This window comes from Phyllobates terribilis, unplaced genomic scaffold (assembly GCF_046119375.1).
Source record: "Phyllobates terribilis strain yellow unplaced genomic scaffold, ASM4611937v1 Scaffold_10__3_contigs__length_209671492, whole genome shotgun sequence".
Classification (NCBI taxonomy): Eukaryota; Metazoa; Chordata; class Amphibia; order Anura; family Dendrobatidae; genus Phyllobates; species Phyllobates terribilis.
In genome coordinates, this window is record NW_027362770.1 from 203011953 (window position 1) to 203033189 (window position 21237).

Consider the following 21237-nt stretch of genomic DNA (forward strand, 5'->3'; position numbering starts at 1 on the left):
GATGGAAGTTTTGGAGGCACACTGGGGACTCCAGGAGCTTAATCTCCGCCATTAGCGCCCCTCCCTGGCCGCTGCTGTCACTGTCCTCCCCAGAGTCGGCAGAACTGCGACCGGATGTCACTGTCGCCTGTCCTGCAGGGAGCTCGCTGCACGTGGCCTGCGGGTGACTTTGCAGGCTGCCAGGTGGGGCTTCCTGCTGGTCATCATCACTCTCATCATCCACCTGGCTCTCAGGCTGCAGCCCCATCTGCCTTTGCTCTCTGTTATCAGCCATTTCTCTGTAGCGGTCTTCATTAACTAGTTTTTCCTTAAAATGACCACTCTGCTCCCTGATGTCAGCTTTCCTCAGTTCCAGCAGGTGAATCTCGCTGGTCAGTCGCTTTACCTCGGCCTGGAGTTTTGCCTTCCTTGGTTTGGAGGCCCCCGCAGCTTTGGCGCTTGTGCAGCGCAGCTCCTCCCGGAGCCTCCTGATGAGCTTACTGGCATCTTCATACTCACGGAGGCGGATCATGACCCGGGAGGCATAGGTGGACACAGACTCCCGGGGTCCCTGCAGCACCCACCCCCCCTCAGGGAGGTCGGCCTTACCTCCATGAGCACTCAGCTTTCCTCCGGAAGGAGCGCCATCATGCACGCCGCTGTCAGGCTTCACCTCCATGCTGGAAGCCTTGCGGCTTCTGGGAGTCTCCACAGTCCCGGGGGGAGTAGGAGCCACATTGCTGCGACTCCTGGTCGAGCGTCTCACCCCCAAGTCCTCTGATGTGCAGGGCGGTTGCTGGTTTCTTCTGCCCCCCGCCGGCCTGGTTCGGGAAGCAGAAGCCTGGGGCTTGGCTCCCTCACTCATCCCAGAAACCAGCTCCCTCCCTGGGAAAGAGAGAGAGCAGGTCCCCAGGTGGAGAGGTGTTGGTTTCTCAGAGATCAGGAGCTCACAGCAGGATCAGCAGCCACCACACCCGTAATCAGCACACTGACTAGCAGCTGATCAGAGCTGCACCCAGTATGCTGCTGGTGGAGTCACTGTGTACATACATTACATTACTGATCCTGAGTTATATCCTGTATTATACTCCAGAGCTGCACTCACTATTCTCCTGGTGCAGTCACTGTGTACATACATTACATTACTGATCCTGAGTTATATCCTGTATTATACTCCAGAGCTGCACTCACTATTCTGCTGGTGTAGTCACTGTGTACATACATTACATTACTGATCCTGAGTTACATCCTATATTATACTCCAGAGCTGCACTCACTATTCTGCTGGTGCAGTCACTGTGTACATACATTACATTACTGATCCTGAGTTACATCCTGTATTATACTCCAGAGCTGCACTCACTATTCTGCTGGTGCAGTCACTGTGTACATACATTACATTACTGATCCTGAGTTACATCCTGTATTATACTCCAGAGCTGCACTCACTATTCTGCTGGTGCAGTCACTGTGTACATACATTACATTACTGATCCTGAGTTATATCCTGTATTATACTCCAGAGCTGCATTCACTATTCTGCTGGTTCAGTCACTGTGTACATACATTACATTACTGATCCGGAGTTACATCCTGTATTATACTCCAGAGCTGCACTCACTACTCTGCTGGTGAAGTCACTGTGTACATACATTACATTACTGATCCTGAGTTACATCCTGTATTATACTCCAGAGCTGCACTCACTATTCTGCTGGTGCAGTCACTGTGTACATACATTACATTACTGATCCTGAGTTACATCCTGTATTATACCCCAGAGCTGCACTCACTATTCTGCTGGTGCAGTCACTGTGTACATACATTACATTACTGATCCTGAGTTACCTCCTGTATTATACTCCAGAGCTGCACTCACTATTCTGCTGGTGGAGTCACTGTGTACATACATTACATTACTGATCCTGAGTTACCTCCTGTATTATACTCCAGAGCTGCGCTCTCTATTCTGCTGGTGCAGTCACTGTGTACATACATTACTGATCCTGGGTAACATCCTGTATTATGCTCCAGAGCTGCACTCACTATTGTGCTGGTGCAGTCACTGTGTACATACATTACATTACTGATCCTGAGTTACCTCCTGTATTATACTCCAGAGCTGCACTCGCTATTCTGCTGGTGCAGTCACTGTTTACATACATTACATTACTGATCCTGAGTTACATCCTGTATTATCCTCCAGAACTGCACTCACTATTCTGCTGGTGCAGTCACTGTGTACATACATTACATTACTGATCCTGAGTTACATCCTGTATTATACTCCAGAGCTGCACTCACTATTCTGCTGGTGCAGTCACTGTGTACATACATTACATTACTGATCCTGAGTTACATCCTGTATTATACTCCAGAGCTGCACTCACTATTCTCCTGGTGCAGTCACTGTGTACATACATTACATTACTGATCCTGAGTTACATCCTGTATTATACTCCAGAGCTGCACTCACTATTCTCCTGGTGCAGTCACTGTGTACATACATTACATTACTGATCCTGAGTTACATCCTGTATTATACTCCAGAGCTGCACTCACTATTCTGCTGGTGCAGTCACTGTGTACATACATTACATTACTGATCTTGAGTTACATCCTGTATTATACTCCAGAGCTGCACTCACTATTCTCCTGGTGCAGTCACTGTGTACATACATTACATTACTGATCCTGAGTTACATCCTGTATTATACTCCAGAGCTGCACTCACTATTCTGCTGGTGCAGTCACTGTGTACATACATTACATTACTGATCCTGAGTTACATCCTGTATTATACTCCAGAGCTGCACTCACTATTCTGCTGGTGCAGTCACTGTGTACATACATTACATTACTGATCCTGAGTTACATCCTGTATTATACTCCAGAGCTGCACTCACTATTCTGCTGGTGCAGTCACTGTGTATATACATTACATTACTGATCCTGAGTTACATCCTGTATTATACTCCAGAGCTGCACTCACTATTCGGCATCACTGCCATTCTTTCCTGCATGTTCTATGACGCTCCGGTGTGGTGTTACCTCGGCTTCCCAGGTTTCCTCGCGGATGTCGTCCATACAGTGACTCAAATGGGGAAAACCTCCCTTATCGAGAAGAGCAGGAACGGCAGCAGCTAGTCCCAGTCACGGCAGCAGCTAGTCCCAGTCACGTCCATCCTTCTCTACGACCTTCTTGAGCATCGCTTTTAGGGTTTTGTTAAAGCGTTCTTCTACGCCGTCTGTGTGCGGATGGTAATCGGAGGTTCACGGATGGTAATCGGAGGTTCACGGATGGTAATCGGAGGTTCACGGATGGTAAACGGAGGTTCACGGATGGTAAACGGAGGTTCACAGCTGGGTAATCTGGAGGAACCTACACAGCTCCTTCATTACCTTGCTCATGAACGGGGTCCCTAGATCAGTTAGTATCTCCTTCGGCAGCCCGGTCCTGGCAAATATATGGACAAGTTCCCTGCTATGCACTTGCTCAACGAGTTCCTTAGCGGTACCGCTTCTGGATACCGGGTCCATGATCACCAGAATGTATTGGTGGCCCCAGGCTGATTTGACTAAGGGCCCCACTAGGTCCATAGCAATCCTCTCAAAGGGGACCTCTATCACCGGCAGTGGGATTAGTGGGCTATGGAAATGGGAAGAGGGAGCGGTTATCTGGCAGGTGGGGCAGGACCTACAATAGTTTAGAATTTCTCGGTATCACCCCGGCCAATAAATCATCCTCAATATCCTCTCCTGAGTTTTCTCGATCCCTAGGTGTCCCCCCCGATACATGTGAATGGGCCATATCTAGCACCCTCCGTCTATATGGCCCCGGGACTAGCAGCTGTTCCACTGTCTCACCGCCCCTTAGTTTAGGCACCCGATATAACAACTCCCCCTGCACTGCGAAGTGGGGGAACCTGGTGTCGGCCCCTGGCTCGTAGGCAACCCCATTACATACAGTAACCTGGTTAAACGCCCCCTTTAAGGTCAGGTCCTGAACTTGAGCAGTCCCAAAGTTCTCTCAGGGAGGTCAGCCTCCTTGGTCACTGTCCCACCCTAATCGCCGGCAAGGACGCACAGTGGGAACTCATCCACTTGAGACTTCATCGGGGGGTTCTTCTCTAGGGACTTGGCTTTTTTATCCACGCTACTAAGTCTGGTACCCTTTCCCCACAAGACCCAAAACAAATCATGGCCCAGTATGACAGGATGGGTCAGATCCTTAACAACCCCGACCTCGTGTGACTGGGCACCACAGTCTGTTCCCACTGTCACTGTGGCCACGGGGTAGTCCTTCACATCCCCATGGATGCACCAAACGCCTACGATTTTGGCAGGGACCAACTGGCGGGGAAGGGTAACTCTGATCAAGGTCACCAGACTCCCGGAGTCCAACAGCCCAAGCACCCTCACCCCATTAATGGACACGGCACACGCCTGCGGCCCCTCGCCGGGTTGACAGTCCACACTGTAGGCTGGATAAGCATGATAGGAACCCCGTCTTCCTGCAGTCCATTGGCTCAGCAGACATATGACACTGGGCGGCTACGTGTCCAGGATCGTGACACCGCCAACAGACTATATCCTTAACAACAGTCCTTGCGGCACCATCAGTGGAAGTGGGACGCCCCCCAGTGGTGGCTCTAAACCTCTTCCGTGGTGAACCCGCCGCCTTTTGGGCATCCAGTACGGGGAAGTGACTGCATCCGGTTTCCAGAGGGATTTGTCAACCACCTCGTGCCTCTCTACTACACCGATGAGGTAGTCTGCGTTCTGGGGATCACCCTGGGCCACCCAAGGGAATGCATGAATTTATCGATCACCACCCGCTCGACCATCTGGGCCGGAGTGGAGGACTCTGGCTGCAACCACTTCTGGACGAGATGCAGTAGGTCAAACATCTGCGAACGAGGGGGCTTCTCGCCAGCATACGCCCAGTGGTGGGCCCGTTGGGCTCTCATTGCAATATTCACTCCCAGGCGTGCCAGGATTTCTGTCTTTAGTTTGGCATATTCTTTGGCATTCTGCAGTGCCAAGTCATATGCCTTTTGGGGCTCACCCGACAAATATGGCGCCAGAACCTCTGCCCACTTTTCTGGTGGAAGTCTCTCCCGATCAGCCACCCTCTCAAAGACTGTCAGAAAGGCTTCTACATCATCCCCGGGGGTCATCTTGTGCATGGCCCGTCTTACTGCCTTCCTGACGTGGGAATCATCAGTTGGTCCTGGAGGTGGGGCGGTCGCTCTGCTCTGGATGGCGTCCGCCAGAAGCTGCATCTGCTGCTGCTCCGCTTTCTGCTGCAACTGGATCAGTTGCAGCAACAGTTTGGTCATTTCCTGTTGAGCTTGTTGCTGCTGCTGTAGCTCCTGATGCTGCTGCTGCATGCTCTGCTGGCTCTGCAGGTGTTGTTGGTGCTGTGCTTGATGGCTTTGAAGCAGGTGTTTGAGGAGCTCCTCCATGCTGCCGGACTTCACCCAGGACATCCACTGTTCTCTGTGGCAGTACACGTGTATCTTTGCCCGCATTCTCCACCAACTGTGGTAAAGCGACTTGCTCGGCTCTCCCAGAGGCAGTACACGTGGATCTTTGCCCGCATTCTCCACCACCTGTGGTAAAGCGACTTGCTCGGCTCTCCCAGAGGCAGTACACGTGGATCTTTGCCCGCATTCTCCACCAACTGTAGTAAAGCGACTTGCTCGGCTCTCCCAGAGGCAGTACACGTGGATCTTTGCCCGCATTCTCCACCACCTGTGGTAAAGCGACTTGCTCGGCTCTCCCAGAGGCAGTACACGTGGATCTTTGCCCGCATTCTCCACCAACTGTGGTAAAGCGACTTGCTCGGCTCTCCCAGAGGCAGTACATGTGGATCTTTGCCCGCATTCTCCACCAACTGTGGTAAAGCGACTTGCTCGGCTCTCCCAGAGGCAGTACACGTGGATCTTTGCCCGCATTCTCCACCAACTGTGGTAAAGCGACTTGCTCGGCTCTCCGAGAGGCAGTACACGTGGATCTTTGCCCGCATTCTCCACCAACTGTGGTAAAGCGACTTGCTCGGCTCTCCCAGAGGCAGTACATGTGGATCTTTGCCCGCATTCTCCACCAACTGTGGTAAAGCGACTTGCTCGGCTCTCCCAGAGGCAGTACACGTGGATCTTTGCCCGCATTCTCCACCAACTGTGGTAAAGCGACTTGCTCGGCTCTCCCAGAGGCAGACACAGGGCACACGGTTCGGGTTAACTTCCTGCTGGCTTATTCTATGGCATAAACTCCAGCAGCTTTCCACAAAAATAAACAGACCCTCTCGGGGTTAATGGAAAACAAAAGATAATGTACAGCACAGTCCATTAGCAAGCGACGCTTCGCCCGCTCCAGGTAGCACAGTGAAGTACCAGCAAACACCAGCCCTCCGGTGTTGCTCTCTGGCTTCACCAAACACAGCCTGGAGACTTCACTCTCCAGACCACACACTACAGAGAAAAAAAACTAGTGACTGAGCATTTAAGCTTGCTCAGCCACATCCTGAGGGGAGGTAGGGTGAATTAACCCCCAACATATAATATGCTGGAACAAAGTTGTAGGTTTAGTTCACAGAGGCTAGCAGCCAGAGTGACACATACCTCCCCTCACATATAACACCAGTGACTCTGTCACAATATATACACTCACATAGCGGCTGCTGATACAGAAGGGTGTGATCGGTGCAGGGTGATGAGTGACTAGAAGCCGCTGATCGCTCTGCCGCTGTCTTGTTAATGATCTGCATTGCTCCCTTGCAGCGGAGTGCACCGTGATGGGCATCCCCAGCGTCACCACAAACCTCTCCGGATTTGGCTGCTTCATGCAGGAACATGTAGCCGATCCGGCTGCTTATGGTAAAACACCCCGGCTTATTTACTCTGTGCTGCTGTGGCGGCTGAGACCTGTTATGGGCTTCATATACTTCTTCATGTTTTGTAGGGATTTACATTTTGGATCGCAGGTTCCGTTCTCCGGACGAGTCGTGTAATCAGCTGACGCAGATCCTCTACTCGTTCTGCCAACAATCCCGGCGCCAAAGAATCATCCAGCGGAACCGAACGGAGCGGCTGTCAGATCTGCTGGACTGGAGATACCTGGGCCGCGTAAGACCCCGCACAGTACCACCCCCCCGTATATATACACTGCACAGTACCACCACCACCCCCCCCGTATATATACACTGCACAGTACCACCAACCCCCCCCCATATATATACACTGCACAGTACCACCAACTCCCCCCCCCGTATATATACACTGCACAGTACCACCAACCCCCCCCCCCCGTATATATACACTGCACAGTACCACCGCCCCCCCCGTATATATACACTGCACAGTACAGCTCCTCCTGTATATATACACTGCACAGTACAGCTCCCCCTGTATATATACACTGCACAGTACCGCTCCTCCTGTATATATACACTGTACAGTACCGCTCCCCCTGTATATATACCCTGCACAGTACAGCTCCTCCTGTATATATACACTGCACAGTACCACCAACCCCCCCCCGTATATATACACTGCACAGTACCACCAACCCCCCCGTATATATACACTGCACAGTACCACCAACCCCCCCCCGTATATATACACTGCACAGTACCACCACCCCCGTATATATACACTGCACAGTACCACCAACTCCCCCCCGTATATATACACTGCACAGTACCCCTCCTCCTGTATATATACACTGCACAGTACTACTCCTCCTGTCCTGTATATATACACTGCACAGTACCACTCCTCCTGTCCTGTATATATACACTGCACAGTACCCCTCCTCCTGTATATATACACTGCACAGTACCCCTCCTCCTGTATATATACACTGCACAGTACCCCTCCTCCTGTATATATACACTGCACAGTACCACTCCTCCTGTCCTGTATATATACACTGCACAGTACTACTCCTCCTGTCCTGTATATATACACTGCACAGTACCCCTCCTCCTGTCCTGTATATATACACTGCACAGTACTACTCCTCCTGTCCTGTATATATACACTGCACAGTACCACTCCTCCTGTATATATACACTGCACAGTACCACTCCTCCTGTCCTGTATATATACACTGCACAGTACCACTCCTCCTGTATATATACACTGCACAGTGCCACTCCTCCTGTCCTGTATATATACACTGCACAGTACCACTCCTCCTGTCCTGTATATATACACTGCACAGTACCACTCCTCCTGTCGTGTATATATACACTGCACAGTACAGCACCTCCTGTATATATACACTGCACAGTACCACTACTCCTGTCCTGTATATATACACTGCACAGTACCACTCCTCCTGTATATATACCCTGCACAGTACCACTCCTCCTGTATATATACACTGCACAGTACAGCTCCCCCTGTATATATACACTGCACAGTACCGCTCCTCCTGTCCTGTATATATACCCTGCACAGTACCACTCCTCCTGTATATATACCCTGCACAGTACCACTCCTCCTGTATATATACACTGCACAGTACCACTCCTCCTGTATATATACCCTGCACAGTACCACTCCTCCTGTATATATACACTGCACAGTACCGCTCCTCCTGTATATATACACTGCCCAGTACAGCTCCTCCTGTATATATACACTGCACAGTACCACTCCTCCTGTCCTGTATATATACACTGCACAGTACCACTCCTCCTGTCCTGTATATATACACTGCACAGTACCCCTCCTCCTGTATATATACACTGCACAGTACCCCTCCTCCTGTATATATACACTGCACAGTACTACTCCTCCTGTCCTGTATATATACACTGCACAGTACCACTCCTCCTGTCCTGTATATATACACTGCACAGTACCCCTCCTCCTGTATATATACACTGCACAGTACCCCTCCTCCTGTATATATACACTGCACAGTACCCCTCCTCCTGTATATATACACTGCACAGTACCACTCCTCCTGTATATATACACTGCACAGTACCACTCCTCCTGTCCTGTATATATACACTGCACAGTACTACTCCTCCTGTCCTGTATATATACACTGCACAGTACCCCTCCTCCTGTCCTGTATATATACACTGCACAGTACTACTCCTCCTGTCCTGTATATATACACTGCACAGTACCACTCCTCCTGTATATATACACTGCACAGTACCACTCCTCCTGTCCTGTATATATACACTGCACAGTACCACTCCTCCTGTCCTGTATATATACACTGCACAGTACCACTCCTCCTGTCCTGTATATATACACTGCACAGTACCCCTCCTCCTGTCCTGTATATATACACTGCACAGTACTACTCCTCCTGTCCTGTATATATACACTGCACAGTACCACTCCTCCTGTATATATACACTGCACAGTACCACTCCTCCTGTCCTGTATATATACACTGCACAGTACCACTCCTCCTGTCCTGTATATATACACTGCACAGTACCACCAACTCCCCCCCCGTATATATACACTGCACAGTACAACCAACTCCCCCCCCCCGTATATATACACTGCACAGTACCACCAACTCCCCCCATATATATACACTGCACAGTACCACCAACTCCCCCCCGTATATATACACTGCACAGTACCCCTCCTCCTGTATATATACACTGCACAGTACCACCACCACCCCCCCGTATATATACACTGCACAGTACCACCAACCCCCCCCCGTATATATACACTGCACAATACCACCAACCCCCCCCGTATATATACACTGCACAGTACCACCAACTCCCCCCCGTATATATACACTGCACAGTACCCCTCCTCCTGTATATATACACTGCACAGTACCACCACCACCCCCCCGTATATATACACTGCACAGTACCACCAACCCCCCCCCCGTATATATACACTGCACAATACCACCAACCCCCCCCGTATATATACACTGCACAGTACCACCAACTCCCCCCCGTATATATACACTGCACAGTACCACCAACTCCCCCCCGTATATATACACTGCACAGTACCACTGCTCCTGTCCTGTATATATACACTGCACAGTACCACTCCTCCTGTCCTGTATATATACACTGCACAGTACTACTCCTCCTGTCCTGTATATATACACTGCACAGTACCACTCCTCCTGTATATATACACTGCACAGTACCACTCCTCCTGTCCTGTATATATACACTGCACAGTACCACTCCTCCTGTCCTGTATATATACACTGCACAGTACCACTCCTCCTGTCCTGTATATATACACTGCACAGTACCACCAACTCCCCCCCGTATATATACACTGCAGAGTACCACCAACCCCCCCCGTATATATACACTGCACAGTACCACCAACTCCCCCCGTATATATACACTGCACAGTACCACCAACTCCCCCCCCGTATATATACACTGCACAGTACAACTAACTCCCCCCCCATATATATACACTGCACAGTACAACCAACTCCCCCCCCTGTATATATACACTGCACAGTACCACCAACTCCCCCCCGTATATATACACTGCACAGTACCCCTCCTCCTGTATATATACACTGCACAGTACCACCACCACCCCCCCGTATATATACACTGCACAGTACAACCAACTCCCCCCCGTATATATACACTGCACAGTACAACCAACTCCCCCCCCTGTATATATACACTGCACAGTACCACCAACTCCCCCCCGTATATATACACTGCACAGTACCCCCCCCCGTATATATACACTGCACAGTACCACCAACTCCCCCCCGTATATATACACTGCACAGTACCACCAACCCCCCCTCCGTATATATACACTGCACAGTACCACCAACTCCCCCCCGTATATATACACTGCACAGTACCACCAACTCCCCCCCGTATATATACACTGCACAGTACCCCTCCTCCTGTATATATACACTGCACAGTACCACTCCTCCTGTCCTGTATATATACACTGCACAGTACCACTCCTCCTGTCCTGTATATATACACTGCACAGTACCACTCCTCCTGTATATATACACTGCACAGTACCACTCCTCCTGTATATATACACTGCACAGTACCACCACCACCCCCCCGTATATATACACTGCACAGTACCACCAACTCCCCCCCGTATATATACACTGCACAGTACCACTCCTCCTGTATATATACACTGCACAGTACCACCACCACCCCCCCGTATATATACACTGCACAGTACCACCAACTCCCCCCCGTATATATACACTGCACAGTACCCCTCCTCCTATATATATACACTGCACAGTACAACCAACTCCCCCCCCTGTATATATACACTGCACAGTACCACCAACTCCCCCCCGTATATATACACTGCACAGTACCCCTCCTCCTGTATATATACACTGCACAGTACCACCACCACCCCCCCGTATATATACACTGCACAGTACAACCAACTCCCCCCCGTATATATACACTGCACAGTACCACCAACTCCCCCCCGTATATATACACTGCACAGTACCCCCCCCCGTATATATACACTGCACAGTACCACCAACTCCCCCCCGTATATATACACTGCACAGTACCACCAACCCCCCCTCCGTATATATACACTGCACAGTACCACCAACTCCCCCCCGTATATATACACTGCACAGTACCACCAACTCCCCCCCGTATATATACACTGCACAGTACCCCTCCTCCTGTATATATACACTGCACAGTACCACTCCTCCTGTCCTGTATATATACACTGCACAGTACCACTCCTCCTGTCCTGTATATATACACTGCACAGTACCACTCCTCCTGTATATATACACTGCACAGTACCACTCCTCCTGTATATATACACTGCACAGTACCACCACCACCCCCCCGTATATATACACTGCACAGTACCACCAACTCCCCCCCGTATATATACACTGCACAGTACCCCTCCTCCTGTATATATACACTGCACAGTACCACCACCACCCCCCCGTATATATACACTGCACAGTACAACCAACTCCCCCCCCGTATATATACACTGCACAGTACAACCAACTCCCCCCCCTGTATATATACACTGCACAGTACCACCAACTCCCCCCCGTATATATACACTGCACAGTACCCCCCCCCGTATATATACACTGCACAGTACCACCAACTCCCCCCCGTATATATACACTGCACAGTACCACCAACCCCCCTCCGTATATATACACTGCACAGTACCACCAACTCCCCCCCGTATATATACACTGCACAGTACCACCAACTCCCCCCCGTATATATACACTGCACAGTACCCCTCCTCCTGTATATATACACTGCACAGTACCACTCCTCCTGTATATATACACTGCACAGTACCACTCCTCCTGTATATATACACTGTACAGTACAGCTCCTCCTGTATATATACACTGCACAGTACCACTCCTCCTGTCCTGTATATATACACTGCACAGTACCACTCCTCCTGTCCTGTATATATACACTGCACAGTACTACTCCTCCTGTCCTGTATATATACACTGCACAGTACCTCTCCTCCTGTCCTGTATATATACACTGCACAGTACCACTCCTCCTGTATATATACACTGCACAGTACAGCTCCTCCTGTATATATACACTGTACAGTACCACTCCACCTGTATATATACACTGCACAGTACCACTCCTCCTGTATATATACACTGCACAGTACCACTCCTCCTGTCCTGTATATATACACTGCACAGTACCACTCCTCCTGTCCTGTATATATACACTGCACAGTACCACTCCACCTGTATATATACACTGCACAGTACCACTCCTCCTGTATATATACACTGCACAGTACCACTCCTCCTGTCCTGTATATATACACTGCACAGTACCACTCCTCCTGTATATATACACTGCACAGTACCACTCCTCCTGTCCTGTATATATACACTGCACAGTACCACTCCTCCTGTCCTGTATATATACACTGCACAGTACCACTCCTCCTGTATATATACACTGCACAGTACAGCTCCTCCTGTATATATACACTGCACAGTACCACTCCTCCTGTATATATACACTGCACAGTACCACTCCTCCTGTATATATACACTGCACAGTACCACTCCTCCTGTATATATACACTGCACAGTACCACTCCTCCTGTATATATACACTGCGCAGTACCACTCCTCCTGTATATATACACTGCACAGTACCACTCCTCCTGTATATATACACTGCACAGTACAGCTCCTCCTGTATATATACACTGCACAGTACAGCTCCTCCTGTATATATACACTGCACAGTACCGCTCCTCCTGTCCTGTATATATACACTGCACAGTTCCACTCCTCCTGTCCTGTATATATACACTGCACAGTACCACTCCACCTGTATATATACACTGCACAGTACCACTCCTCCTGTCCTGTATATATACACTGCACAGTACCACTCCTCCTGTATATATACACTGCACAGTACCACTGCTCCTGTCCTGTGTATATACACTGCACAGTACAGCTCCTCCTGTATATATACACTGCACAGTACCACTCCTCCTGTCCTGTATATATACACTGCACAGTACCACTCCACCTGTATATATACACTGCACAGTACCACTCCTCCTGTCCTGTATATATACACTGCACAGTACCACTCCACCTGTATATATACACTGCACAGTACCACTCCTCCTGTCCTGTATATACACTGCACAGTACCACTCCTCCTGTATATATACACTGCACAGTACCGCTCCTCCTGTATATATACACTGCACAGTACCACTTCTCCTGTCCTGTATATATACACTGCACAGTACCACTCCTCCTGTATATATACACTGCACAGTACCACTCCTCCTGTATATATACACTGCACAGTACCACTTCTCCTGTCCTGTATATATACACTGCACAGTACCACTCCTCCTGTCCTGTATATATACACTGCACAGTACCACTCCTCCTGTATATATACACTGCACAGTACCACTCCTCCTGTATATATACACTGCACAGTACCACTCCTCCTGTATATACAGTACATGACAGAACAATAATACATTACAGGACACCGAACATAAGAACAAAACAAGACGACAAATCACAGAAAATAGAAACAAAATAAATCCCCCCAGGAATATATATATATATACAGGAAATAACTATTATAAAACCTATAAAACCCCCGGCCCAGCTTCATTCATACTACTATACACAACCCCACACAACGCTCACACCGTCCTATATACAAGATTATATACAATAAAACACTAAACCTAATATAACGTATATACAACCGGACACTAACACTAACCTACTGGTCCCACTGCCTGACCTTAGTCACCTCCTTACCGCACCTCATTCACACCACAGAAAACCAAAAATAACAAGATATACAATAGTGACATGAACAATTTTTTTTTTTTTTTTTTTATATTTTATATTTTTTTTGCAATTTTTAATATACCGTATATTCCGGCGTATAAGACGACCCCCCTACTTTCCTGTTAAAATATAGAGTTTAGGATATATTCACCGTATAAGACTACCCCTTTTCCAACGCATACCAAACACCGGTAAAAATTAAAAAAAAACAGATTTGAATTTAACATGGTCCTTTTTTAATTTAAATTCTTATGACATGCAGGTATATAGCAGGAAAACTGTCACTCATAAACATATTAAAATAGGGGGGACCCCACGTCATTTTTTGGGGGGGTCCCCCATTCTAATAGCTAGTAAAGGCTAGGTATTCAGCTGGGGGCTGATATTAGTAGCCTGGGAAGCTCCGTGGGTTTTACCCCCTTCCCAGGCTTCAAACATCTGCCCCAGCCATCTGCTTAACCTCCGCTAGAGACTATAATGATGGTGGATCCCACGCCAATTTTCTTTTTAAAAAATCCTTTATTTTAACACTAAATGACAATTGAGGGGTTAATAAAGATGCAGTCCCTAAATTATTATTAATTTTGTAATTAATTTTTCCCAAAAATGTTGACGTGGGGCTTCGCCATATTTTTGTGTCCAGCCAGGTACAGCAGGCAGGAACGGGCTGCCCCCAACCACCAGCTGCCTATTTGTACCTGGCCGGACACAACAATATAGGGAAGGCCTTTTTTTCTTAATTATTTCATGAAATAATTAAAAAAAAAAGACGTGGGGCTTCGCCCTATTTTTGTGTCCAGCCAGGTACAACTAGGCAGCTGGGGGCTGGAATCTGCAGCGCAGGGAGGCCCAAGCTTTCTGCCCCCCGCTACAAATTGCAGTCCGCAGCCACCCCGGAAAATGGCGCGTTCATAGAAGCGCCATCTTCTGGCGCTGTACCCAACTCATCCAGGGCCCTGGTGCGGTGGCTCACTGGGTAATAAAGGGGTTAAGGCCAGCTTGGCATTATCAGCTGGCCCTAAGCCCAAAATTCATGGGGTCACGCCAATATTAGACATGACCGCCATGAATTTCTAGTAAAGTAATTAAAAAAAACACAAACACCCAGAAAAAAGTCCTTTAATTGAAATAAAGACACAATTTTTTAATGTTCTAAATTAAACCATACTTACCATCACGCCCATTCCAGCTGAAGCCAACGATCTCCTGAAATAAAAGAAAAATAATAAAGCAACCTCATCCTTACCTTTCCATGGTTCCCACGACAGCTTCAGCTCTGCTACATCGAGATGACAGGCTGGACCTGCAGAACGCTGCCGTTCAGCTTGCCATGCGGCAGACACTGAGAAGCGCAGGCATGCTTGCGCTCCTCAGTGTCTGACTGTGACGGCATCCAGATGAGCCGAGATCATGTCCAATGAACTCGGCTCACCTCATGCACGTCACTGACAACGTGGGAAAATTCTCCTGCTCCCCGCATGCGCAGTAGAAGTTTCCCACGCTGTCAGTGACGGACGTCCAGGAGGTGAGCTGAGTTCATTGTCGGCTCATCTGGATGCCGTCACAGCGAGACACTGCAGAGCGCAAGCATGCCTGCGCTTCTCAGTGTCTGCGGGATGACAGGCTGGATGGCAGCTTTCTGCTGCGGTCCAGCCTGTCATCTCGATGTAGCAGAGCTGGAGCCGTCGTGGGAACCATGGAAAGGTAACGATGATGTTGCTTTATTATTTTTCTTTTATTGCAGGAGATCGTTGGCTTCAGCTGGAATGGGCGTGACGGTAAGTATGGTTTAATTTAGAACAATAAAGAATTGTGTCTTTATTTCAATTAAAGGACTTTATTCTGGGTGTTTGTGTTTTTTTTAACTTTGACTATGGGGTTAGTAATGGGGGTGTCTTATAGACGCCTCTCCATTACTAACCTGGGCTTGATGTCAGCTGGCATTATAAGCTGACATCAACCCCAGCCCTATTACCCCCTGCCACCGCACCAGGGCAGCGTGGAAGAGCGAGGCTAAGTGCCAGAATTGGCGCATCCTATGGATGCGCCATTTCTGGGGCGGCTGACGGCTGGTGTTTCTAGCCTGGGAGGGGGCCAATATTCATGGCTCCCTTCCTGGGCTATTAATATCAGCCCCCAGCTGTCTGCCTAGCCTTTGCTAGCTATTAAATTAGGGGGGACCCCACGTCATTTTTTTTGGGGGGTCCCCCATTTTAATAGCTAGTAAAGACTAGGTATTCAGCTGGGGGCTGATATTAGTAGCCTGGGAAGCTCCGTGGGTATTACCCCCTTCCCAGGCTTCAAACATCTGCCCCAGCTGTCTGCTTAACCTCCGCTAGAGCCTAAAATTAAGGGGAACCCCACGCCAATTTTTTTTTAAATAAATCCTTTATTTTAACACTAAATGACAAGTACAGTAATCAACACTGTCACTGTACTTCATATATATGTGACTGACATGTTTCTATCTATCTAATCTATGTGTGAAGCTCTATTCTGTCTGTTATAAATTGTCGGGTACCGCTGCTGAATTGCCGGCCGGCTTTTTTAAAGAGACGGTGCATGAAAACACTATTATTTGTTTTAATAAATCCTTTACACTAAATGACAAGTACAGTAAGCAATACTGTCACTGTACTTCATATATATGTGACTGACATGTTTCTATCTATCTAATCTATGTGTGAAGCTCTATTCTTTCTATTCTAAATTGTCGGGTGCCGGCTTATGCCGCTGCTGAATTGCCGGCTTTTCATATATTGTCACAGAAGCGATGCGAACTTCCCAGCTCCGGACACAGCGCAGCGCTTCTGTGACAAGTGAAAGCTGTCGGCACAGAAGCCCTGCGCTGTGTCCGGAGCTGGGAATACGCAGCGATGTGTCAGTTTCAGCACAGAAGCGCTGACTGTCTGGACCTACCGCCGCCGTATTTTAACTCCCTCCACCTTATATTAACTCCGACATGGCAGGGATACGGCCACGGCAGCTTATTAACACCCCCAGAGTATCCCCGCATGTCAATTTCTGAAAGTTTAAAAGCATTACCGGCGTATAAGACGACCCCAGACTAGACAGAAGATTTTTCAGTCTTCAAAAGTCGTCTTATACGCCGGAATATACGGTATATACATAAAACAGACCTACACTAACTATCCCGCCACCCCTGATCTAGCTCTGGCCACAAAGTTCAGGATTACTCCGAGCTAGGATCAGGCCCCAAAGTTTTTCCCCAGGCGGGGCCTGGACCAGGCCAGATCAGTCCTCTTATCACCGCCGATGAAAACCCCCCCAAATCCCCCACCCAACCTAACTAAAACCCCCTATTATACATTATATACAATATATACAGAACACAACCTACACACTCACCATCCAAGGCTCAAGTTCGATGCCGGCAAACCTTCTATTCAGGAGACAGAAATACAAAACAAAAATCTAGGGTGAAAAGACATCGGCCCACCACCAGGATATAGGAGTACTACCGGACTAAGGCACCCTGAAGGAAAAGCCCCTCCAGAGACGGGCCGCCCTCCGGGCACCCAGTCCTTCATACTCCAGAGAACGTACCTTCACCAGGTCACCTAGGATGTTCCTACAGACTTCATCTACATGGAGGATTTTACTCTGCGTCGAGACTAAAACTCGTGCGTTCCACGTGAAATACCTCACCACTGCGCTGACTATGAATAAAGTGTCTCGGTCCCTTCTCCCAAGGTCTCCGAACGCTCCATAGGCCCACCCGGCGTAGGACAGAGTAGCCAGCCGCGGCCAACCAATGGAAGCCCCCACCCTGTTGTACACCTCTGTATTAAAGGGACAATGAAGCAGGAAGTGCTCCATGCTTTCCAGCACGTTAGCACAAGCCTCACGGGGGCAATTCCTGTCCTCGGAGCTCCTGTACTTCAAATTGTCCCTCACATACAGCTTACCATGGAAGCAGCGCCAAGTCAAGTCCCAGTACTTCTTGGGGATCCTGCTAGAATTTAACAAACTCAACCCAACCTCCAGATCCCGACTTGGGCAGTCTTTGAGGACCAATGGACTCTGAAAATGAGAAAGCAAGACCCTCATATCGAGGAGTTTCCTCGGGAGGGACCTCACCTCCCACATTCCCAGACCCCACCGGCGGATCATTTTCAGAACCGGGGTAACATAAGCCGGGAGATGCCCGTGTGGTGTGCGAAGATCCTTCAATCTTCCCCCTGTCTCCCATTCCTGGAAGAAAGGCTGAAACCATCCCTTGCAGGAGAATACCCACGGAGGAGCCCTCTCTTTCCAGAGGTTTGCCACGTTCACCTTCAAGAAAGTGTTCACTAGGAACACCACGGGGTTCACCATATTCAAACCCCCTAGTCTCCTCGTGCGGTAAGTGACCTCCCGCTTGACTAGGTTCAGTCTGTTCCCCCATAACATCTGGAAGAACAGACTGTAGACCCGTGTCCAGAGAGGCTCTGGCAAGACACAGACGCTGCCCAGGTAGATTAGCAAGGGGAGCAGGAAAGCTTTGCACAGGCCAACCCTTTCCCTCAGGGTCAAAGACCAACCCCTCCATTGGTCCACTCTTTGGGCGACACCTTTGATTCTGCCTTCCCAGTTTTTCGTGGGGTAATCACCCTGGCCGAATTCGATGCCCAGGACTTTGGCATGTTCTTGGGGTTCGGGGAGGGTGTCCGGAAGATCAAACCCGGGATCTCCACCTCCCAGCCAGAGACTCTCACACTTATCCTGGCTGACCTTGGACCCGGATGCCTCCGAGTAGCGCTCCACTTCTGACATCACCGCTGCTGCCTCCTCTTGCGAAGAAACAAAGACGGTGACATCGTCCGCGTAGGCCACCACCCTCAGGATAGTCTCCGGCGCCGCCCCGCCCATCCGCACCCCCGCCAACGGTCTACAATCGATCCTTCTGAGGAAGGGATCGATCGCAAACGCGTAAAGCAAAGGGCTAAGAGGACAGCCCTGACGGACACCGGATCCTACCCCAAAAGGTCGTCCAATCCACCCATTCACCAGAGGGAAAGTCTCAGCCCCTGCATACAAGGTCTTAAGCCAGTCCACAAACCCTCCAGGCAGACCATACCTCAAAAGAGTGGACCAGAGGTACTTGTGGTTAACCCGATCAAAGGCTTTTGCCTGATCCAGGGTCAGCAAGAACCCCTTCCAGAGGCCCGCCCTGCCTTGCTCCACGGCCTCTCGGACACCTAGAACAGCACTAAAAGTGCTACGGCCAGGAACGCAACAGTGCTGAACCTCCGAAAGGAGCCGGGGTGCAAACTTCACCAGCCTGTTGAAAAGTATCTTAGCCAAAATCTTCCTGTCCACATTGAGAAGTGCTATGGGACGCCAGTTCTCAATGCGTGACGGATCCTTACCCTTTGACAAAATGATCAAAGCTGACCTCCTTAATGATCTCGGCAGAGTGCCCGAGGAGAGACACTCGTTAAACACCTGAGTCAAGAGGGGGACCAAAGAGTCCCTAAAAGTCCTAAAGAACTCGGATGTTAAGCCATCCGGACCTGGCGACTTTTTGGGCCTAAGCCCATCGATCGCCAGTCTCACTTCCTCTTCTTTGATCGCTTCTGCCAAATCGCCCAGCGAGAGGTCAGCCCCTGGCTCAGGAACAGATTCAGCCAGGAAAGCCGACATCCCGTCACGATCAAGCTCCCTCCTTCCCAAGAGGTGCAAGTAGTAGGAACTGACAACCTCCAAGATCCCTGATCTGGACCTTCTCAGGGACCCCGTACTGTCCACCAGCCCCGTCACTATCTTACTATTCACTGACATCTTACAGTTTCTGTAAGGGTCGGGCGAGCAGTACTTCCCGTAGTCCCTCTCGAAAACCAAAGATGCGTGACTATCGTACTGACACCTCTTCAGCAAGGACTTCACTCTGGAGATCTCCTCGCGGCTACCTCCAGTCGAGACAAGATGCTCGAGTTTCCTCCTCAGGCTCTGATACAGGCGATCCCTGTTCAGGCTTCTGAGGTTCGAGAGCTGCCGGAAGAATCTCGCCACCCGATGTTTGAACATCTCCCACCACTCCGACTTAGTGTTACTTAGGCCCAGCAATGGTACCTGGCTCTGAAAGAATTCCTCAAAAGACCGTCTTACAGCTTCTTCCTCAAGGAGTGATGAATTCAGCTTCCAATAGCCTCTTCCCATCCGAGGAGTCTCTGTAACGTTGAGAGAAAACATAATCAAACAGTGATCGGAGAACTCCACCTCCACAACCGACAACGGCGAAGAGACGGCCTCCTCCTTCAAATAAAACCTATCTAGCCTAGACCTGCACTGACTACCTCTAAAAAAGGTGAATCCCGTGTCGCCCGGGTTGTGCCGGATGTGGACATCCACCAGGCGAGCCTCACTCACTATCCTGTTTAACGCGACGCAGTCATAAGCCAGCCGGTCTCCGGAACCTCCTCTATCACAGGATCTCGTGACATTGTTGAAATCCCCTCCGAAGACCACCTGCCGACTCGAAAATAAAAAAGGTTTGATCTTCGGGAAGAGACATTTGCGGTCCCACTTGGACTGGGAACCATAGATGTTAATGAGCCGAAGCTCTTGTCCCCCCATGGAGACATCTAGGATCAAGCATCTCCCCATTTCTAATTCGATCACTCGTCTGCATTCAACCGCTGCGGTCTTAAAAAGGACCGCCACCCCGCTATACGGCTCGGCCGCAAGAGACCAGTAGGAGGGCCCATGCCTCCACTCCCGCCTTGCTTTATGCAAGGTTGATATATCGGTCAACCTGGTCTCCTGCAAAAACAAAATGTCGGCGTCAAGTTGGCCGAGAAAATGAAAGGCCGTGTACCTTGCCGCATCTGACTTTATGCTGCAAACATTAATAGTTGCCAGCGTCAACGGGGTGGGTGCCGC

The 21237-nt window shown here is 49.4% G+C and overlaps 1 protein-coding gene across 1 annotated transcript in view; it reads left to right on the forward strand.

Annotated features, from left to right (window-relative positions):
• Positions 1 to 21237, forward strand: part of GYS2 (glycogen synthase 2) — a 234890-nt gene that overhangs the window by 188735 nt on the left and 24918 nt on the right. Inside the window, exons 13-14 of the mRNA XM_073649487.1 lie at positions 6765 to 6860; positions 6946 to 7109. Of these exons, the coding sequence (XP_073505588.1) occupies positions 6765 to 6860; positions 6946 to 7109 (260 nt within the window). The remainder of the gene's footprint in view (positions 1 to 6764; positions 6861 to 6945; positions 7110 to 21237) is intronic.